This window comes from Lactuca saligna, chromosome 7 (assembly GCF_052625555.1).
Source record: "Lactuca saligna cultivar CGN05327 chromosome 7, ASM5262555v1, whole genome shotgun sequence".
Taxonomy (NCBI): Eukaryota; Viridiplantae; Streptophyta; class Magnoliopsida; order Asterales; family Asteraceae; genus Lactuca; species Lactuca saligna.
Window position 1 is genome coordinate 57,594,033 of NC_136423.1, and position 24,552 is coordinate 57,618,584.

Here is a 24,552-nt window from a genome sequence, read left to right on the forward strand (position 1 = left end):
TCCTCCTTGGTCTTGTCCACCACATGAGCCAGGAACGCCAGATTGTTCCTTTGTAGATATTTTTGTGCCTTGACACACGAAACGAGACGAAGGTTCATGCTAGATTTGTCTCCGTAGACCACTAGGGTTTCGTGATTTGGAAGACGAAGACGGACGGCCTTCTCGTGACACATAATGTCGGCATGGTGGGGGCTTAACCAGTCCATACCGATGATCACGTCGAAACTCCTAATTGATACTGGCATTAGGTCTATTCGGAAGATGTGTTGATTAAGAGTTAGGGTACATCCGACGTAGATTTCCCCAGTGGATTCGGTTTTTCCATTGGCCATTTCCACCGTATAGGCTTCATTTAGCTTTTGGGGAGGTTGTTTTAGTAAGTGTTTAAACTTATTGCTTACGAAGCTTCGCTCCGCTCCGGAGTCAAATAAGATGCATGCATAAGCGTGGTTTAAGAGAAACGTACCGGTAACCACAGAGGGATCCTGAATAGCTTCCCCCTGACCCACGGTCATCATCCTTCCTGTTCCTCCATTTCTTGAATTGTTGTTGTTGGGACAGTCTCGGCGGACGTGTCCAGTCTTCCCGCATCCGTAGCAGGTGTAGCTAGGCCCTGCGCTGTTGCCGCTGACATGGGTGTTGTTGTTGTTGTGAGGGTTGTTGTTGTTGATTCCCTGATTTTGGTTGTGGGGAGGGTAAGCTTTGCAGTACTTTGCAGTGTGACCCCTTCGGTTGCAGTTGGTGCACTGAAAATCCTTGCATTCTCCATAATGATGGAAACCACACTTGTTGCATTTAGGAAGATTACCGGAATAAGGTTTGGAAGTATTTGAAGTGGCTGAGGTTGGAGCATGTGGTGCGGCTGGAGCCGATGTAGTAACGGCATTTACCGCCACCGTCTGCTGTTTCTTGAAGGTGTCGGGGCCCTGACGCCCCTTCCTCTTGTTGTTCCTTCCCCTCTTGTCATCTCCTTCCTTCTTCTTCTCAGCCTCCACTGGTTTCTCTCCCTTTTTGTTATTATGGTCGTACAACCTCTTTGCCAATCTCTTTGCACTGTCAAATATTTCTGGGTTTGCGGCTATCACATTCCCTTGAATTGGTGGTGTGAGTCCCCAGATGAATCGCTCGATCTTCTTCCCTTCTGAGGTGATCATACCCGGGCACAACAGAGATAGTTCGCTAAATCTCGATATGTAGGCATCGATATTCGTGTTCTGCACAGTGAGGTTCCATAGCTCTTGTTCCATCTTCTGTATTTCGCCTCGTGGGCAGTACTCTGCCCTCAACATTTCTTTCATTTCTGTCCAGGGGATAGAGTTGGCTACAGGGAGCGTCATGGATTCTACATGTCCATTCCACCAAGTGAGCGCCTGATCCACAAAAGTGCAAGCTGCGAACTTCACCTTCATGTGCTCAGGGCAGTCGCATATCTCGAATATCGATTCCACCTTCTCGATCCAGCGTTTCAGAGTGATCACTCCTCCAGTGCCATTAAAAGTTCGTGGTTTGGCGTTGGTGAAGTCCTTGTAGGTACATGCCTTGGTGGATCCTTGATTCATTCCATTGTTTGAGCTTCCGGCTCCTTGCCCATTGACTCCTCCATTGTTCCCTTGTTGAATTTGCGCAATCGCTGCGGTGACTGCCGCAGATATAGCTGCCTGGAAGGCGGCTGAGTCAACTTCAGGTGGGGTTGGTCCTGGGTTTCCGCGAGTAGTTGGGCGAGGCATCTTTCTGTCATGAAACGGAAAGATGTTGAGTGTTCGTGGTTTCTGTGAGGTTGCGACCCTACTATCTAGGTGTATGATGCGAACCTAAACGTTTCTACTATCAGGCATACAATCATAACGTTCCAACACATGACAAGTTGCAACATCGAAATAAAACACATAGAAATTTACTAATATTATCCGCATTTGATACATGAAAATTTGCTCGTAAGAGCATACATAAGTGACACTAATCTGACAGCATAACGGCTCCATGAGTAGTGTAGTCACTTAAACATAGAGCCGGAGTACATAACATAGTTCCTAATGATCTACTATGATGAGTCTACCCCTAACCGCGATGAGTTGCGTCCGGAGGTGGTGCTGAGGATGTGGATGCTCCCTGAAGACGAGAAACCAAGCGTTCCGCGTCCCGGAGTCGAGACTCCCACCGAACCTGCCTCATGTGAAACTCTCGAAGGACGTCACGCGTCTCCTGCTCCGCACGCTCGACCCTAGTCCTCAATTGGTGTACCTGATCCGCAGTGTCCTGGGCAAGATCGCCCGTATTCCGTAACCGTTTCACCATGACTGGAAGGGCTCGATCGGCCGGTCCTCCATCTCTCAGGTCAAAGAACTCGCGTGACATGCCATACGGGGGTCGCTGTCCCTGCTGTCTGCTCCATCTCCAAAGGTCAATACCCCAGGGAGGTGTAGGGCCAGTGGGGCCCACTCGATATGCAGGCACCCGGATCGGGTAAGGGGGGTTGATGACTTCGGACTCCGCATCCGAATCACCCCTGTCACTATCATCGGCATCCTCCTCGAGGTTTCCTTCATCTTCCTCTGATTCTGCAGGTTCGCCCTCAACTTCGGCCTCCGGTTCCCCGTCAGGTTCCTCTTCGGGGTCTTCCTCAGGCTCCTCCTCAGGTTCCTCCTCAGGCTCCTCCTCGGACTCCTCCTCTAACCATCCGTTGTTCCCTTGGTTAGGGAAGTAAGGGTCTCCAGGGTGATGAAAGCCAGCCATGCGGTCTGCGAGAGTGGGTAATTATGCTAGCGTCATTCCTAGGGTGCTACAATTATCACACAGATCAAGTAGGCGTTCTCGTTTTTGTGGTAGATAGGTATAATTTTGGGTTCCCTAGCTATCCCGACCTCATTGAGACGGGTATTAGTTTTACTTTGGGGAGAATGTAGTTGATCAGGCTACATTCACTCCTTGGTATCACTAAGAACAGTCCCAATTTAACCGAGATACCAGCATTATTGTGTTTGATTCGACGTTATGTTCTTATTCCTAATACAAGCAAGCGTATTTTATTTACTTGTTTTGTTCAGAGTTATGTTAGTCCCTCTTTTTGGTTTATAGTTGCATATCCATGTGCGGCGAGATATGCTAGTTCACTATAAACAATGCTCTGATACCAACCTGTCACACCCCCGAACCAGACGGCGGAAACGTCCGGGGGCTATCGTGACTCATTGAATACCATAACAATGCATATACATGAAACATAACATTATACATCACCAACATTTGGAAATGATACAACTGGTAACGTTTACATTCATTACATTGTTCAAAAATTACATTCAAAGAAAATAACTGTTTGGTGCTACTTAAACCACAGCAAAACGTCAGAGAGTACAAATCATCTTCACTTTATCTGTTACCTGAGAATACAAGTATTTTGAAAAACGTCAACATACGAAATGTTGGTGAGTTCATAAGTAGAGTTTGAAATCCGATGTGTTGTTTGAAAACCTTTAGAAAATCCGATATTTTCTATAAATTGAATGGTGTAAAAATAATAAGTGATGATCCATGAGTATGCTTGTTTGAATTCTATAGATGTGAGCCTAAGGGTTGTGAAGTTCGATCGGAAATTGGTAATCGTTATTGAAATCCTAGGAAAACCCGACGTTTTCCTATCGTTGTATCGTTGTATTCCGGAGGCATCGAGAATACAGAGAGTGGTGAAGTGTTGGGACATGCGTTAGTGAAAACGTCAAGTCAACAACCTTACAAGTGATCCTTTTAGGCGTCACTCGTAAATCTTCACGCGACTCGATCCTCCCGGACTTGTAAAGTCCCACGACCGGAGGGAAGGGAGAAGGTACGAAACCTTCGGTGTTTCCCCGCGTCGTTCGAGACCAAATGCAATTGCGAAGGGCCCGAAGCCCAACTCGCAATCGTGAGTTACAGACTTTACTAGCAGCACTGAAGGACCCTTGGGGACCAGCAACATATTGCCATTGAAAGTCCTGTTACGTCATGTAGGGTCGGTAAAACCCAACACTTCGTAAGAGAGAGAGACCTTCGGGCCTTAAGATCAGGTCGTTGGGCTAGCTAGGCTCAACGGACAAGATTTTACACTTTTGGGGCCCAAAGATGGTGCGTAGACGTCTGTGCACACTCGCATGTAATCGTAATCGTTATGGTTATAAATCGAAATGTCGTAACTTCGTCGTGTTAGTGGTTTTGGATTTTTATTGGTTCGAGACCGAACCAATTCGTTTGACAACGACTTTTGGTATTGTAGTATATTGTATTTCGTAGACAAGCGTGTTACCATCAATTGGTCAAATTGTATGTATTAACTAGCCTTGAAGATTTTCTGTTTTCAGCCCCTCCTTAATTGAAGAATTTACTCTTTTTACCCCTTTATTTAAAAACTTTCCGGTTTGGTCCTTAAATCAATTTTTTTGACATTTTTATACCAAAAATTATTGACATAAGTATTTTTTTTCCAGCAACTTATCATAGAAAACAGTTTAAGCCCTTGAAACTTCAGTTTTCTCGGTTATAGCCCCTATTTTTCGCAACTTTTACATTTTTGACCCAATTTGGAAAAATTTTACAATTTTGGTCCCCTTTAAATTTGGAAAGCATTTTAAACCCTTGAAAAGCATATGGAACACTTATAGCCCACTGTTTTACAAAAAAATGCAGTTTTGGTCCTCCAATTTAGAAAATTTCGCATATTGGGCCCTATTGGGCCGAAAATGTCATGTTTAGCCCAATAAGCTTGGAATTTATGTTTTTAACCCTCTAAATGGTATATTTTCAGAAAAATACATTATGCAAACTGTTTTGACTCATCACACCCATCAGATTTCGAAATGTTTCATGTTAGGCCCTTCAACTTTGCATTTTCAACATTTTATGTCAAAAAAATGAGTTTTTAGCCCAAGTTAAGTGTTGTTAAGCTATTTAGCAATTTTCTTAGTATACTTTGCATGTGATAGTCTATTTTGTGCTATGATAAAATGTATGTCTCGGTTTTTAGCATATCACCCTAGATCTATCAATAAAATCATACAAAACATACATATAAGCATAGAAATCAACCACAACATACACATAATGATGGATCTTCACATTTTCTTGTATTCTCCCCCATAAAAACTCATAAAAATCGAAAATAAGGGGATATGAAACTCACCTTGGGTGTTGGTTCGGTTTTTGAAGAAAGAATGGAAGAAAGTTTGGTGATTTTTGGCCTTAGCACCCTTGATGAAGTTTTGGAGTGTATGAAGCTTTCTAAGGTGCAAAATCACGGTTTTTGCATGGATTAGGAAGAGGTTTTTGATAAACAAAGAATATAAGTCATAGATCCAAGCAAATCCTTACCTTAGATGATGATTTTTGTGGAAGAACTCCTTTGAAGGCTCCTAAATCTCGAGATTTTTAAGTGAAGAGGGAGGATATGTTCTTGAGTGTTCTTGAGGGAGTTTGAGAGATTTTTGGTGTGTGTGAGTGTGTGTTCGGCCGAGAGTGAGAGAGGGAAGAGAAGAAGAGGTGATATTTGAGGTGATGTGCATGGAAGAATGAGAAAAATGCATGGATGTCCAATGGACAATAATGAGGTGGCACAACAAGTCAACTTTCATCTCATCTTCTTGGAATTCGGCCTTGGGCCGAGAATGAGGAAGGGAAGAAGGAAAAATTGGGCTTTTTTCCCCTAAGCCCAACATTAGAGGTAGATTAGGGTATTTATTGGCCTTATAAAATAAAATTGTGATTTTTATGCTTCATTAAGCTAGGTTAGGTTAAATTATGGATCAAAGCTTGTGATTTATTTCATTCTAGGTTCTACCTAGCCCAAAATATTGAAATAAACGAATGTGGGTCCAATTAGAGCCCAATTAGGGTTCTAAGCCCATGATAGTCCAATTGGAAGTTTACTGGTCCATTTGGATCCAATAAGGAAGTCTTAGTCCAAAATGGACTTAACCAAAACTTCTAGGGTCTCCAATTGTTTGATGACTATTTGTAGTACTTGCATATTGTATTTGATTGAAGTTTTTGATTCACATTAGGTTGAATGTATGGATTACATGACACAAAATTTCCAGTTGTGACAATGTGTGTCGTTTGTTGTTTGTGTATGAGTATGTTTCCTTTATGTTGGGTTGTTGATTGGGTGATTTGGCCGAAGAATAGTCAAGGAAAACCACCACCACCACCGTGAGGTGGTGGCTGCCACCGTGAGCCACCATCATATATCCTATAATCATATATACATCCATGTGCACCATTGAGTACATGCACATACACAAAAATGATTAAACATGAAATGAGTACTGGGTTTGATTTTGTACATGGATGTATGCATGTTTATATGATGTGTAACTTTGTGAAAACAAACTAATCAATGTATAATAATGTTGTAGAAAAAATAAAGCGAAAAAAATGATATTTAACCCTTCGAAAATGAAAAATACAAAATCATCCGTAGGTAATTGCCTACGGATTATCTACAGATTTTTTTGTATTTTTCATTTTCGAAAGGTTAAATGTCGTTATTTTCGCTTCATTTTTTTTCACAACATTTTTCTACATTGATTACTTTGTTTTCACCAAATTATACATCATGTAAACATACATACATCCATGTGCACAATTGTATACATACACATACACGAAAATGATTAAACTTGAAATAAGTACGAGGGTTTGATTGTGTACATGGATATATGTATGTTTATATGATGTATAACTTTGTGAAAACAAACTAATCAATGTATAATAATGTTGTAGAAAAAATAAATCAAAAAAAGGACATTTAACCCTTTCGAAAATGAAAAATACAAAATCATCGTAGGTAAGCCGCAGACAATTACCTACAGATTACCTACCGATTTTGTATCCGTAGGTAATCTGTAGGAATTTAAATACAGATTGCCTACGGAATACTAAATCCGTAGGTAATTACCTACGGACTACCTACAAATTTTTTTTTGTATTTTTCATTTTCGAAGGGCTAAATGTCGTTTTTTTAGCTTTATTTTTTCACAACATTTTATACATTGTATACTTTGTTTTCACCAAATTATACATCATATAAACATACATACATCCATGTGCACCATTGTATACATACACTTACACGAAAATGATTAAACTTGAAATGAGTACCAGGGTTTGATTGTGTACATGGATGTATGTATGTTTATATGATGTATAAGTTTTTGAAAACAAACTAATCAATGTATAATAATGTTGTAGAAAAAATAATGTGAAAAAAACGACATTTAACCCTTCGAAAATGAAAAATACAAGAACATTCGTACGTAAACCGTACACAATTACCTACAAATTTTGTATTCGTAGGTAATTGCCTTCAGATTACCTACATATATATATTTTTTTGTATTTTTCCTTTTCGAAGGGTTAAATGTTGTTTTTTTTTTTTTTTGCTTCATTTTTTTCACAATATTTTTATACATTGATTACTTTGTTTTCACCAAATTATACATCATATAAACATACATATATATCCATGTGCCCATTGTATAGATACACATACATAAAAATGATTAAACTTGAAATGAGTACCGGGGTTTGATTGTGTACATGGATGTGTGTATGTTTATATGATGTATCACTTTGTAAAACAAACTAATCAATGTATAATAACGTTGCAAAAAAAAAAAAAAAAAAAAAAAAAAACCTTTAACCGATCGAAAATGAACAATACAAAAAATTTTGTAGGTAATCCATAGGTAATACCTACAGATTACCTATGGATTTTGTATTCCGTAGGTTATCGATAGGTATTTAACTACATGTTACCTACGGAATACAAATTATGTAGGTAATTACCTACAACTTACTTACAGATGATTTTGTGTTTTTCGTTTTCGAATGATTAAATGTCATTTTTTCATTTCATTTTTTCATAACATTGTTATACATTGTTTTTACCAAGTTATAAATCATATAAACATAAATACATGCATGTGCACGATTTTATACATACACATACACAAAAATGATTAAACTTGAAATGAGTAATGGGTTCCGGCAGTTCACTTTGAATTATGTATCTTGATATGATGTATAACTTGGAGAAAACAAAGTAATCAGTATATAATAACGTTGTGAAAAAATTAAAGCCTAAAAAAAAGACATCTAATCCTTGGAAAATGAAAAATACAAAAAAAAAAAAAATAATAATTTAAGACCATTTGAAATTTACACAAATGGTCTTAATTGTGCAAAAACTGGGACGTACATAATTTGAAATTTATTCCACTAATGACATTTCTCAACTTCAATATTAGGCAGGGGCGGATCTAGGGGTGGTTCACAGTGGCACCGGCAACCCCTAACTTTTCCGGGTACAGTAGAAAAAATTTCGATTTTTTTTTCTACTACCGTGCAACCCTAACTCTCCCGTGCAACCTCTATTGTAAAATCTTGCGTCCGCCCCTGATATTAGGATTGGCATCTGAACAATTAAGACCATTTGTTTCAACATTCTAACTAAATTATTACCCAAATTGCTCAGAATACCAACGTAATTTACCTTCTTAAGTAGGAAGCTTACCTGCAGGAAAACCAATTTGTTGTGATGAATGAAATTAACAAAAAAATGAGAATATATATATATATATATATATATATATATATATATATATATATATATATATATATATATATATATATTATATGTCTATTTCTCATTATAATAATGAATTAATGAATAATACGAATAAAAGAAGAGAAATGAAAATAGTTGATTACGAATCACCTACGAATAATTTAAAGGGATATATACAGTAAAGTCCCAATATTTTCATCGATTTGACAAAAAGTCCTAAACTTTATTTTTTTGACAGTAAAGTCCAAATTACCGGCACTTTTTGACACTTTTACCCTTTTTTCCCGGTTAGCCGGTAATTAGGACTTTTTTGTTAACAAAAAAAAGTTTAGGACTTTCTTGTCAAATCGTCAATTAGGATTTTACTGTCAAAAAAATAAAGTTTAGGATTTGTTTGTCAAATCATTGAAAATATTAAGACTTTAGTGTATATATACTTTTTTTGGTTAGAAATTTAATGGTATGATACTCTTTAAGCATAAGAGTTATTGAAACATTCTCTAATAAGTTATATCCTATTGAAATTTTTTACGTTTGCTTCTTGTTAAATCGTTTTTTTAATCTCAACAAACCGACATTGAAAAAAATTGAGATATTCAAGAAAGAAAGAAATAACCAGGATTGTGTTGGCTTTTTTCCAGTCTCAAAAATGGAGAAATTAGAAACCTAAAAAGACGAAAGTGTTCTGGCTTTATACAAACACAAACAACACATGCCTAGTCAAAAGGGTGTGACTAGTCAAAAGGGTGTGACTAGGCATGTGTTGTTTGTGTTTGTATAAAGCCAGGACACTTTCGTATTTTTAGGTTTCTAATTTCTCCATTTTTGAGACTGGAAAAAAGCCAACAGAATCCTGGTTATTTCTTTCTTTCTTGATTATCTCAATTTTTTTCAATGTCGGTTTGTTGAGATTAAAAAAACGATTTAACAAGAAGCAAACGTAAAAGATTTCAATAGGATCTAACTTATTAGAGAATGTTTCAATAACTCTTATGCTTAAAGAGTATCATACCATTAAATTTCTAACCAAAAAAAGTATATATACACTAAAGTCCTAATATTTTCAACGATTTGACAAAAAAGTCCTAAACTTTATTTTTTTGACAGTAAAGTCCTAATTGACGAGTTGACAAGAAAGTCCTAAACTTTATTTTGTTGACAAAAAAGTCCTAATTACCGGCTAACCGGGAAAAAAGGGTAAAAGTGTCAAAAAGTGCCGGTAATTTGGACTTTACTTAAAAAAAAATAAAGTTTAGGACTTTCTTGTCAAATTGATGAAAATATTGGGACTTTACTGTATATATCTCTAATTTAAAAGTTCCACTTTTTTTTCACGTCTGTAGGTAATATGTAGTTAATTGCCTACAAAATTCCTACAACACTTTTAAGTCGATTAAAAAATTGGGGTATTTCAATTTTCCGTCGCTATGTCGTAGGTAAATTCCTACGAAAAAACTACAGCGTACTAATTTGGAATTTATAAGATTATTATTTGTAGGTAAGGTGTAGGTGATTAACAACAGATTACCTACATAAATTATTTCAGTCGCTAATATGTAGGCAGTTTGTAGGTGATTTAGGGAAAATATTTTAGTGGCTATTTCGTAGGCATTTCGTATGTAATTACCAACAAATTTTATTCCGTAGGTAATTTTTGTAGGTAAATAAGAATTTTCTAGTATTGTCCACATGCTTTAGCACAAATACCTGAAGACCTAAAGTACTTATATGCATCAAATACAAATGTTTCTAATTTTGTTTCTATGAAGCTTTCCGGCAACAACAATTACCATCTTTGGAAGACACAAATGTTTTCCCTCATGGAGACTGTAGTGACAAAGAACATGGTTCGGCATGCTGAATTAAAGCTTGCACAATTGAACATGGTGATTTGGGTGTTTAAGAGATATATTGAATGTATATGGTGTCACAAAAAGGATCTAGATCTAGACTACATAATTAACACACACTTACACACTCACTTCTACATCTCTCAAGCACACCTCTACAAGTGGACAAACCCACTATTTATAGAGGTGTTTACATGTCTCTCTCTCACTCTAACTACCAAATGGGTCTAAAGGCTAAAGCACCACATGCAAGTGAGTTTTACAAAAGTCAAACATTTACAAAGTCATGAATGAAGAACTTTGCACCCCAACATTCTCCCCCTCAAAGTTAGGAATGAATGACCCACTTCAAATCTTCCAAAATCAAGCACTACGCGGTTCGAGCCTCAAAGGTGACACATGTCGAAACGAACTTCAATCTTCAATTCTTCCATAACTCTTCAATTTGGGCTCTAGGATATGAGACCATACAATCCGAGCAACAACGAATGATTAAGAGTATTCCAAACTCCAAATAATCACCCAAAAGTTGCGCATAAAAACACACCCAAAAATCTTCAATAAATCCAAACCCATTAAGAATACATCACTTCCGAACTTCCAATTGCATCATCTCGTAATCTTCAAAACTTCAAGATCACTTCGGTCTTCAAATCCACGTAATATGAAAAATTCAAGTTCGAATTTCCATATAAAACTTCTCCCCCTTTTTATAATCGAAATTTGATTATAAAACTCCAAAGGAAAAAGAACGTGCTCTATTCGGAATTTTTCATGTCAAAACTCCCCCTTAACATGTGGCATAAACTTTGTGCTTCAATCCGAAACACCCAAAAAATATTGAATTTTTATTGCCGTTCACGGATCGCCTTTGACAAAATTTCTCAAAAATGGGTAGAAATTGTCAATTTCAAAATTCTGTAGTGACCCGTTGCACCCAAAACAACAAAATATGCAAAACTTTCCCCCTTTTCCAACGCTGGGTAGAAAGCGTCAATTTGCACAAACTGCAGGGGCCTGAAATGCACTTCTTCAATTTCCAGCAAAAATTAGTCGTTTTTCGAATTTGGGTGAAAACTACAAAAAATTCGAAGTTTCAGGGACTATCTTCGTAAATTTTGCCATTTTTCTCAAATATACGAAGACTTGTACCAAAAATGCGAAGCACCAAAAAATTTCGAAGTTGGGCGAAAAGTGTCAAACATACGAAACATGCTTTAATTTTCGAAGTGCCACATATTCGAAAGTTCAGGGGCTATTTTCGAAACTTTGTTATTTGCTCAATTCTTTCGAAGCACGAAGATTCGAAGCATATGAAGATTTTTCATACGAAGAGTTTTTTTTTTTTTTTTTTACTTGACAATCATTCGAAACAAGAAGGACCATTTTCGAAACTTCTTCACACCCTTCGAATGAATTGGTCTCCACCCTTCGTACAATAACCCCTTCGTATGTTAACCCAGTTCTTCATTCTTCGTTTTCTTCTTCCCTTCGTATCACAATAACCAAAAATACCCTTCGAATCTGGATTCCAAAATCTATTTCCTTTATACCCTTCGAACATTGATTACACTATCACCCTTCGTTCCAAAAAAAAAAAAAAAAACTCTATCATTCGTTCAAACTCAAAACACCCTTCCAATCAAATCAAAAAGAACTTTGCTTGCAACACAGTATTCCAAAAACAAGTTCTAATCCTTCGTTTTCAACAAATAACGTCAACTGTAAAAATCAAACCCATTTTTTCGTCAATTTTTCATTCACAACTCAATACCGTTCATTCTTCCATTCATCAATCATCTACCAAGGCTTCGTTCATTCAAGTCCCAGTTCATCAACATCAATCTATCATCAAAGTCAGTCACTAAAAATCAGCCATAGATCTCTTAAGCAAGCTCCAAATTTTCAAAACCATCGTTCCCAGTATCAAACGACTTCCGATTATCAACAAACCCTCCATTTCGAACAATCAAACATTGATTCCATCACTTTGACCAAATCAAACCTTCGTTATCTGCTATCAACAGCCTATCATCGATACCATCGTTCGATTAACAATCAGTAGATATTAACTCACTCGGAATCACTTAAATTCCGGAATTTGTTATCAAACATTTTCCTTTCTTTTTCAAATCAAAAGCGACGAACCACCTGATTAAACGAAATTGCACACCATTCGGAACTTCAAAACCTTTATAAGATCTCAAAATCACATGCTTCGTTCGACAGATCTTCCCAACACATCAAGCTTTTGACACCAAACCAAACTCGATCCGTTGATCAACACCAATTTTGATTTTCAGATTTCTCTAGCAATTGATTTTGACTTTTATATTTGACCTCAATAGAACGTACAAGTATTTGAAGCGTTATGATAAGGAATAGACAAATTGTCTGATTAATGGATTCTTTTGGTTTCAATAGTGAATTTGGATCAAAAGTATGGGCTTAATAATTTTCATGAACAGTAAAGAATCTTTATATTTGATATTGGGCTTTTAACAAAGAACATGAACAGTAATTTGATTTTGGCTGACTTCGAATATGATCAATATTAAATCCAAAAATGAATCAAAATAATTTTTGAATAAAATCTTGATTTATACAAACAATTTCAATTGAGAATCAAATCGAACAAACAAATATAAGATTGGATCGGGCTTTGATCAATGAAAAATTATTGGATCATCAATAGGATTTGAAATGGATTAGATCTAACGAAACAAAACGATCACAAATCAAAAACGCAACGCACGATTCAAATGAAATTAAGAGATCATAGAGAGAGACTCACCAAAATTGATCAAATAGTGACAAAAAAATTGCCAAACCGAGAATCGTTCTTAAAATATCACCTTGATCTTGAAGACCCACTCTGATACCAATTGTAGTGACAAAGAACATGGTTCGGAATGCGGAATTAAAGCTTTCACAATTGAACATGGTGATTTGGGTGTTTAAGAGATATATTGAATGTATATGGTGTTACAAAAAGGATCTAGATCTAGACTACATAATTAACACACACTTACACACTCACTTCTACATTTCTCAAGCACACCTCTACAAGTGGACAAACCCACTATTTATAGAGGTGTTTACATGTCTCTCTCTCACTCTAACTACCAAATGGGTCTAAAGGCTAAAGCACCACATGCAAGTGGGTTTTACAAAAGTCAAACATTTACAAAGTCATGAATGAAGAACTTTGCACCCCAACAGAGACTTACATTCTGTGTGGCATTGTAGATGCAAAATTTACTCGTCCAAGAGGTTTGAGCCCAGAGATTGAGAAACAATATAATATACTTGTCAAATGTTGGATCTTGCCTTCAATTAAGGAAGAGCTCCTTGACATTGTTGTTGATCTTGATTCGGCCGAAGAGGTCCGGGAGGAACTGATATTGTTGTATGATTCAACCATTCTAAGTTCTCGACAACTTCTGGTACCTTTTGATATATCTTCTAATCAAATCCAATAATTATCATTGCATGTTCATAGAGATTATCTAACAATAAAAGATCATCACAGTTGACCTAGTATTCAATGGCCACCCCCAACTTTTGTTGTCCATTGTATTTGTTCGACTAGACAAACTCTATACATATCGATGTCTCTCCTTTCACCTCAAGGGCTCTTATAGTCTCATGGTGAGAAAATCTCAACATATATAATGCTTTGACAAAACTGCAAAAATAGTTCCTATGGTATGCATTTTTTCTGAGGTTAAACCTCGATTTTTTTTGGTTTCATGGTCTTTCTGGTATAGTTTGTATCTGGTTTTTGTTCTCTCCGAAAATTAAAATGACTATTATACCCTTTTATTTTTATTTTTACATTTTTTGTATTTGCTTTAATAATTTAAAAACTAAAATATAAAAAAGGTCTCTCTCTCTCTCTCTCTCTCTCTCTCTCTCTCTCTCTCTCTCTCTCAACAAACAAACGCTTACCATCATCAATCTTCCTTAAAGCTTTTCTAGTGTATGGGTCTGAAAATTAAAACAAATCTGCTCTCAAATTGTAAGTACGTTAGCCAAATTGTATTGGTAGAGCTTAAAAAATGTAAAATGAATGGGTGTTGGATGACCTTGATGGTATAGTCAAAGCAAGATTATGCCATCAATTCAAAGGAAGGACGGGAAAGCACAAGGCAGCCTTCTTAATCTCAATTAATAGATAGGTTTGCACTATACAATCAATGAGAGAGAGAGAGAGAGAGAGAGAGAGAGAGAGAGAGGTCCCCTTTTAAATTTTTAATTACTAAATTATTAAAACAAATATTAAAAATGTTAAAAATAAAAGTAAAAGGATATAATAATCAATTTAATTTTCAGAGCAACCAAAACCACATACAAACTAGGCAATAATGCTCATGAAACAAAAAAGGGCGTATTTGAACTAAAAAGCAGAAAAAATGAACAATTTTTGTAGTTTTGTCTAATACTTTTATAAACAGGTCATTTTTGGCGGAACCATATATGTTATCGTTTGCATAAATATACATACAGAAAATGCGTACATACATATCTATATGTTAATATACATATGTTAATTTATTGGACCTTTTCTTCTGTTTTACAGCAATATTTACTGGAATGATAGCCAGAAAAAGCATTTCAAGAAAATTATCATGCTATGGAGAGACATTACATTAATCGATCTAAGAAACATGCCTACATGTTTCTTTCATTTAGTTACCAATTGTATGTGTAAAATGTTTATTTATCACCATCCATATATATAAAAACCGTTATGGTCACATAGCCATTTAAATGAAATTTCAAAAGTGGATTCAGCTCAATCGAATCAGGAAGCAGAAACAAATCGAAGATAATTCATCAGAAGAGAATGTCATAATTTTAACTGAAGAACCAGACACAAAACAGATCATTTGCAACAGGGAGTTGCGTCAAGCTATTGCGAAAGGAAATTGGAGTGAAGTAGTGTCCAAACTAAATCACGATAAAAGTGCATTGACAGAGGCAAAAACAGTGATGGGAACACCACGCTTCATATAGCGGTTGGATTAGGTCGTAACAATATAGTCAAAGAAATATTACAGTTAATAAAAGAAGTAAACTTACAAAAAATGGCAAATTTGGATGGAAGCACAACCCTGCACATTGCTGCAATCGTTGGAAACAGAGAAGCAGCAACGGTCTTGATTAAGAATGACAAACGTTTGTTGGAAATCACAGACCATAAAAGTCAAACACATTTGGATAAAGCTTATCAAAATATGCATCTTGACACCATTGATTTTTTGTTTAAAGTTGGGTACGATATTATAAAAGACCAGAAAAGGACTCTTCGTTTAGAGGATTCTGTTATCCCTGGTCTAAAATTAGGCATTAACCTTCTTGTTAATGCTGTTTCTGCAAAGAAATATGGTGCGTACACAATATATATTATAGAAATACGATGATCCAAAGATTTACTGCTTTAAATATTCACATTTTTTCGAATATGCTTGCAGATTTAGCAGCGGAGTTAGTCAAAACTTTTCCAGAGTTTGCTGTGGAAAATGATAATGTACTTCTGGCAATAGCTAAAACTTTTCAATGGGGCTGGATTACTGGGAAACACTTATATATCCAGGTAAGTTTGTTATATATATATATATATATATATATATATATATATATATATATATATATATATATATATATATATATATATATATATATATATATATATATATATAATCTCTTTGTAATCCTCTTTTATTATGGTTTTTTAATCCTCTTTTCAACGGGGCTGGATTACTGGGAAACACTTATATATCCAGGTAAGTTAGTAATATATATATATATATATATATATATATATATATATATATATATATATATATATATATATATATATATATATATATATATATATATATAATCCACTTTTTATTATGGTTTTTTATCTTTTAGTTATGGGTGATATTTGTGAAAGGATAGTCAAGAGAGGCAGAGACTCTTTTAAAATCACTAGTACAGAAGAGGTTTAATAAAGCGTTTTTTTTTTTATTTCTTGATGTGGTTATTCAACCGCTTCAAAATATATAGCATCATAAAATAGTGTTGTTTTTTGAGGCGGTTCTACAACTACTCTAGAAAATGTCCAAAACCACCTCATAAAAATAGCTTCATAAAATAGACTTATTTTTTGATGTTGTCCAAAACCGCCTTATAAAATATAGCTTTATAAAATAGACTTATTTTTTGATGCTGTTATTGAACAACATTAGAAAATAACCGCCTTTTAAAACACAATACTAATGGCAACATAAAATATCATCCATCTTTTTTTGAATCATTTGGAACATATTCAGATGAGTTCTCAGCAGACTCCATGGATTTGATAGAGTTTTCGGTTGTCAAATATGCCACTTTGGCTTGATGTTTCTTTCTTGCAAGATGTTCCAGTAAACCATGCTCAGATATGCACTAATTTTCCTGATCAAATACCTCCTCTCTTCATTGCTAGCATCTCTCTTCCCATCATCATTTCCTTCTTTACTTCTGCTTCCTAATTGTAAACATGCTCCACATCCTCTAATATAATCTTCATGTTGAATCACTTTTCTTATATCTATCGATCCTCCTTGAAAAGTCATAGAAATCCCGGTTTAAATAAAAGAAAAACAACACAAAACATGATTATTTCAACTATACTTAATGAAATCGAAAAAAATCACCAAATTGAATAATGCTCTTTAATTGAATAGTTAATGTGATCAATATTGCGTACCTTCCATAATCTTTTTTAGGGAAAAATACTATAGTTGGAAGAAGTTGATGCAGAAGGTGTAGGACATACTTGATTGCGTTCATTTTGAGACTGAATCTTGGCACCCTGAAATCTATTGCTACAAGGATGGACATATTTAGGGTTTTGCACTAAGGAGAAGTTTAGTCGAAGTAAAAGAGATGACGATGAATTCTTAAGAGTAAATTCTCATTTATGAAGAAGAAGCGGAGGATTTAATGGTTTCATCAGATTCGAAATAGAGATAACCAGTAACGTTTAGGAATATGAATCGTTGATGAAGCCATAGATTTATGAGGGGTTGGTTAGATTTCAATCACAAAATTTTTCAGTGGGAGGGAAACCTAGGTCGGAGGGATATTAGAATTTTTTTTTGAAGGTGAGAGAAACTTAGGTTTGGGGGGAGATTAGAATATTTCGACCACTATAGTGGGAAATCTACTGAAATGGGTGTTATTTTTTTAGGACTCGATTGTAAAAAAGGGAACGGGGTTATTTATTCGAGCATAAAGCTCGATTTCCTATTCTAAACCGGGTCATTTAACATTTTAGTTGGAGAAGAGCTGGTGCGCAATGAAAATATTAGAAAGCTAAAACAAAAATTTTAGAGGGAAAGAGATGATTTAGGGCGGTTTTAGGTTTTACTGAAGCGATTTGTTTGGAATTTGATGGCGGCTAGGAGGATTTTTAGAAAGCTAAAACGAAAATTTTAGAGGGAAAGAGATAAAGATTTAATGATGCTAATTAATTAAAACGAGCATCAAAAAATCCTTATTTAATGATGCTTTTACATGAAGTAGCACTAAAAAATCATAGCGTCTTCATTTGATGCGTTTTTCAAAATATAGCATCAAAAGATAAAGATTTAATGATGCTCGTTTATAAAAACAGCATCAAAAAATCCTTATTTAATGATGTTTTTACATGAAGTAGCACTAAATTCTTTTTTTGATGATATTCGTTGTTAACCGCCTTAACAAAAGCTTTTGGAAATTTATTTATCTGATGTTTTTTTAAAACGGTTCGTGGATTATTTAATGCTCTATACATTTAATGAGTCGGTTTTTACCATCAACCGCCTCAAAAATAAAGAATGGTTCGCATTATTAAATCACTTGTGTAGCAGTAAATATTAGTATACTTCACATTATAAGGTAAGATATATATATATATATATATATATATATATATATATATATATATATATATAACCTATTAGTACAACCCCTGAGTTAGTCATATAACTCACATCACAAAATATAACCTATTTCACAAATGAAAGTTTTTTGCTTATGCAGGTCCATTAGCCATACTTTCATGGATTTATTCCATGATTGTCCTACTCATATTGATGCTTTATTTTCCATTATGTATGTTTTATTTCCTCTTCTGGATTGTTGCAACAAGAGTAGGTAAATGACTCAATTTATATCAGTTGCTTTTAAACTATAATTAACTTGTATATAATATACGTTTAATGATTGTTTGGAACCAATTATTTTCCAACTTTCAGTAGCACCCATTAAGCACATGGGCGGAGCCACATGAGAACCAGGGTGGTCCAAGGCCCACCCTCAAATTTTCAGGGTTTTTTTTTTTTTTTTTTTTTTTTTTTTTTTTTAATATACAATTTTGTGCAAATGTTGGCATGGAAGTTCTTTACTTCAACTAATAGAAAGTTCTTTCCATCTTCAAAAGATAGTAGGTTCCATCTCAATTGTTAATTATTGCTCCAACTTATAATTTTAGCCACTTATTTATACTTTAATTTTTACAATTTAACCTATCTTCTAATTCCTTAAAAAAATCAATTTTAGAAATTTATATATTTTGCCCCTCATATGTTTATAAAATTTTATTTTTCTAATTTTAATTAATTTAGTTACTTTTTAAGTTTTCTCATGTTACAATTCACCCCCTTAAATTTATTTTGCTTATATAAAAAAAGATGTATTTAGAGGGATCTAATTTTAGTTTTCACCGCAGCCTTCAAAATTAATATACTCTCTCTCTCTCTCTCTCTCTTTCTCTCTCTCTCTATATATATATATATATATGTGTGTGTGTGTGTTTTCCAACTAATTTACGAGGAACACCCTAAAAAAAATTATTGCTTCGCCCCTGAGCATATCGAGAAGAAAATGAAGGAACAGAAAGCAGCAAAAGAAGTTCTAAAATTGGTATGTGATGAAATAGACAAGTTGAAATTCTCTTATGCTCATCCTTACTATATATATTACACTAGACCAATTCTTGAGGCCGCATGTCATGATATTTATGAGGTTGTTGATGAGATTTTAATGAGATCCCCAGAAGCTATTCGATATAAAGATGAGAGTGGGTATGTCGTTATAGAGTTAGCAATTATATACCGTTCAGAAGAAGTCTACAACCTTATCTATACTATTGGGGAGCATCAGAGTGTTTACAGAATGATCGAAGATTCTTCTAAGAACAATATGCTTCACTTGGTTGGAAGATTACCTCATTTGTAGAAACTCAGACATAGAACATGCCAGCATTACAACTATAGAGAGAGCTTCACTGGCGCCAGGTACATCCAAAATGAATTCTTAACCATTGTTGTAGCTAGGGAAATAATATATACATACATATATATATATATATATACATATATATATATATATATATATATATATATATATATATATATATATGGTTAGATAAAATATGAATTACAAATATTTTATGAATGTGTGACCAAATCTTGTCTATTAGATTAAATGAATAGAATGTTGTGATCTTAACATACATGATATTAAAATAGAATAACATCTATTATATAATCACATCTAATTAATTATAAAGACAAATACATCATTTAATTAAGAGAGAGAAAGAAATGAAATGACTTACATTTTAGGATACTAAGTCAAATTATTTAATAAACATAAAATCAAATCAAATCTTTGATTTTATTCAACACTTAAATTAAATATGATTTTTTTAGAATACGATTTTGTACATTCAAATATGTTTAGGAGTTATTTTCAGATATTTTGCTTTCATTCTTAAAGATATGACTTCATTCAACACATTCAAAATTGTTTTCTAGAGATTTTAATATCCATTATTATTTTACATATTATTTTATAGTATCCATTCACATAATTGTTTATTTATAAATGATTGTTTTGTAATCGATGGACCACTATTGTCATAAGAATCATATAATGAAAGAGAATAATACATAAAATATATGTGTAAAATCTAACATTATCGAAAGAACGAAAATAAATTACAATTTCAAATGTCATTCTCATGAGAATGACCAAAAATACACGTACAGATCGAAATTCTCCTATGAATGAATGAATTAAAATACAAAAGAAAAAACATAAATTACAAGTGCAGTTATGAAATTTTCATGAGAATGATATAGATTAAATGGTTAATGTAACTTGCCAAAATGGATGTTGACGTATTCTTCAAGAATATGTTGTTGATTCATTCTTCAAAAATATAATGTTGATGCATTCTTCAGGAATATGTTGTTGATTCGTTATTTAAAAATATATTGTTGACTCATTCTTTAAGAATATGTTGCATTCTGAAAGAATATGTTCGTCATGCATTCTTGGTAAAGTCAGAAGTAATGGAAGTAAGGCCGATGATAAGTGATTAAACTTAAAATGATGCATTGTAGGAATTTAATTTGTATGATATTTAATTTAATTAATCAAATTACTCTAATACCCTTACCAAATGATTTGACCATATTTAGTTATACATTCACAGAATACTTATAGGTTATATATATCCTAACTCTCCCTCTCTCTTTGTGTGTGTGTATGTGTGTGTGTGTGTGTATATATATATATATATATATATATATATATATATGGGATTGCTCAAATAAAAATAGTAAGTAGTGTGAGAACGTAAAAACACTATTTTTTGTTATTATTCTACAATGAATTTTGTATCCACAATTTTATGTCATTACTCAGTAACGAATAAATGAATAGTCAAAAGTTATAACTAAAATTAGAATTTACTATAAAAATGCACATACATAAATTTATAATAAAATAATAACATTCTAATGAATATATGAATAATAAGACATTAATATTAATATTAGAATTACTTCAACAATACACATATACAACATTTATTATAGAATAATAATATAAACATAGTGTTTTTACGTTATCACACTATTTACTGTTTTTATTTGAACTTACTTCTGTATCTCTTTCTTTCTTTCTTTCTTTCTTTCTTTCTCTCTCTCTCTCTCTCTCTCTATATATATATATATATATATATATATATATATATATATAGAGGTTGTTTAGTAATGTAAATGCATTCAAACTCACACAACTATTGTCATTTTCATTCATTCTCACTAATTCTTATTCATTGTAGTTCTCACACATCGTTCTCCACTCATTTTCATTCTTACAGAATACGACTTAATGAACATTTTGACAACATTGTGATAGAACGAGAATAATAATAAAAAAAAGTCTATAATAATCTTATGGACATTTTAACTAGTGAGAATGTTTGATAATTACAATAGTTTTGTAAGATTGAATGTATTCATATTATCAAACAACATATTTTCTTTGTCTTTCTCGCAGAATAACATTGTCCACATGTCTGCATAATAGATGTCAATCCACATTTGAACATATATATATATATATATATATATATATATATATATATATATATAATAGCAAAAATAACGGGTTAAATTTATTTTACAGGAACTAGAGAATCCCATGTTTCCCACTTGCACTACTAAAGAGAACACTTTTAAGGAGACACCAAATAAGGTGTTCAGAAGAGAGCATGAAAATTTGGTGAAGGAAGCAGAAAAATGGATGAAAGCAATAGCACTAATTACCACAAATCGTGTTTGCCGCAGCCATTATAGTACCAGGCGGAAGCAATCAAGAAACAGGCATCCCCATGTTTTAAAAAAAATTGCTTTCACGATCTTTGCAATATCAGATGCAATTTCACTATTTGCATCAAGCTCAACATTACTGATGTTCTCCTCGATCGTTACAGGAAGTTTTGATAAGAAAGATTTTCTATTCATTTGCGAAGACGATTGATGGTTGGTCTTTGCGCCTTGATGCTATTTACAACTGCCATGATGGTGGCCTTTGGGGCAACGTTGTTCCTTGTCTTTTTTCATAAAATACCATGGATGCTTGCTCCAATTTGTGTATTATCTTCCATCCCAATTACAACTTGAAGACATATGACATACAACTTTTGGTGCTCTTCAAATCCCCCTCATTGTAGATCTCTATCGGTCGACATATGGAGGCAAATCGATCTTGAAGAGATTCAAGAGTCGAGCGATGAATCTCTAACACTGGTGCTCAACTCGAGGAGGAAACTTCGGTTGAACCGATTGATGAATCATTACCTCTTAGACGTTCTAGTAGAGTTAGTGTTTGGAGCTTGGTTGATCATGTACTAGGTCGTAAGATGGTCGGGTGCAAATGGATCTTCAAGAAGAAGACCGACATGGATGAGAATGTGCACACTTATAAGGTGTGATTGGTTGCGAAGGGATTTACTCAACCTCCGGGAGTTGACTATGGTGATACATTCTCACCAGTTGCGAAGATAAAGTCTATTAGGGTGATGTTGGCCATTGCTGCATTTCATGATTATGAAATATGGCAAATGGATGTCAAAACTGCTTTCCTTAATGGGAAGTTGGTTGAGGATGTTTACATGGCTCAGCCAGAGGGTTTTGTCAATGGAAAGCATCCCAATAGAGTGAGTAAACTTGAGAAGTCCATTTATGGACTTAAGCAAGCGTGTCGAAGATGGAATCTTTTTTTCGATGAGAAAGTAAAAAATGTTTGGTTTTCTGCGAAGCGAGGATGAATCATGTGTATATGTCAAAGCCAAAGGGAGTATAGTAAGCTTCCTCGTATTGTATGTCAATGACATACTACTCATAGGAAACGACGTCCCGATGCTGCAGGAAGTAAAGTCCTGGCTTGGGAAGTGCTTCGTTATGAAGGACCTCAGAGAGGCTGCCTATAATTTAGGAATAAGGATAGTGAGAAACAGGAGTAAAAAACTAATAGGACATAGTCAAAATACTTACTTGGACAAGGTACTAAAACGTTTTAGTATGGAGAATTCCAAGTAAGGGGAGTTACCAATCCAAAGTAATGCCAAGTTGAGTAAGACTCAAAGTCCGAGTATCGAAGTTGAGATCGCAGAGATGAGTCGAGTACCTTATGCTTTTGTAGTTGGCTGGATCATGTATGTTATGACTTGTACTCGCCCTGATGTGTCCTTCGCTTTGAGCATGGTCAGCAGATATCAAGGGAACCCTGGTAAAGCATATTGGATCACAGTCAAGAATATTGTTAAGTACATTCGGAGGACTAAGGAATGGTTTCTAGTCCTCAGTGGGATTGATGACTTAAAGGTGCGAGGGTATAGTGACGCCGGTTTTCAAACCGACAGGGAAAACTACCGTTCGCAGTCGGGCTGAGTCTTTACCCTTAATGGAGGAGCGGTGACTTAGAAATTTTCCAAGCAAGATACCGTAGTTGATTCAACGTGTGAATCAGAGTACATTGCAGCAAGCGAAGCGTCAAAAGAGGCAATATGGCTGAATTTCATTGGAGACCTTGGAGTTGTGCCAGCCATACAGGAGCCTATGAAAATCTTCTGTGATAATGAAGGAGCGGTTTCCTGGACCATGGAACCAATGGATCATGGTAGATCTCGACATATCGACATAAAGTATCACTTTATTCGACATCGGGTAGAAGAAGGACTCCTCGTAGTAAAGAGGGTATCATCGGAGGATAACCTAGCAGATCCGCTTACGAAGGGACTGAGTAGGGTTAAGCACTTGTAGTTACAGCACGTTAGGAGCATTGGGCTGAAGGACGATATTAGTTTAGATTAGATAGTTTGGAAATGTGTAATAGATAAATCTAATTGACATTCACTGATTAAATAAATGGGTATTATTTATTACTAAAGTTACTGTCTTATGTTAATTATTTATCTATTGTTTCATTTTGCATGTTTTGACTTCTTGAATAATAGATTATTCGAACGGTCCACAGTCATTCATATGTTGGAAGTAGCTATGAATGAAGACTGTCATGAATTGGTGTTTAGATTGTCTAAAGTGTATTAGACATAGCAAAAGGTTGCTACAATATCATAAGTTCTTATGAACAAGTTTTGAGAATTGGAATAAACCCACGCTTGCTGGAATTACTTCATGGAATTTATCACGAGTGATCGCAAGACGATAATATCATATGGTCTTAAAACCTAGATATATGGTTTATTGTTCGCTGAATGGTTATTCATTG

General features: G+C 34.6%; 1 protein-coding gene across 1 annotated transcript; it reads left to right on the top strand.

The window, feature by feature from the left end:
* The first annotated feature begins 15,536 nt into the window (after window positions 1-15,536).
* Window positions 15,537-22,299, top strand: LOC145006980 (uncharacterized). Its single transcript, XM_078965990.1, has 3 exons — window positions 15,537-15,837; window positions 15,924-16,045; window positions 21,946-22,299. Exons 1-3 carry the CDS (start codon window positions 15,537-15,539, stop codon window positions 22,297-22,299), a joined length of 777 nt encoding a protein of 258 aa, XP_078822116.1.
* The last annotated feature ends 2,253 nt before the right edge of the window (window positions 22,300-24,552 follow it).

What these genes read in the sequence shown, in the direction of transcription:
- LOC145006980 (XM_078965990.1), top strand. Translation starts at nt 15,537, where the DNA reads ATGGCAAATTTGGATGGAAGCACAACCCTGCACATTGCTGCAATCGTT. An exon ending in TGTTTCTGCAAAGAAATATG is followed by an intron (nt 15,838 to 15,923) that starts GTGCGTACACAA and finishes ATATGCTTGCAG; the next exon opens with ATTTAGCAGCGGAGTTAGTC. An exon ending in GGAAACACTTATATATCCAG is followed by an intron (nt 16,046 to 21,945) that starts GTAAGTTTGTTA and finishes TTTATTTTACAG; the next exon opens with GAACTAGAGAATCCCATGTT.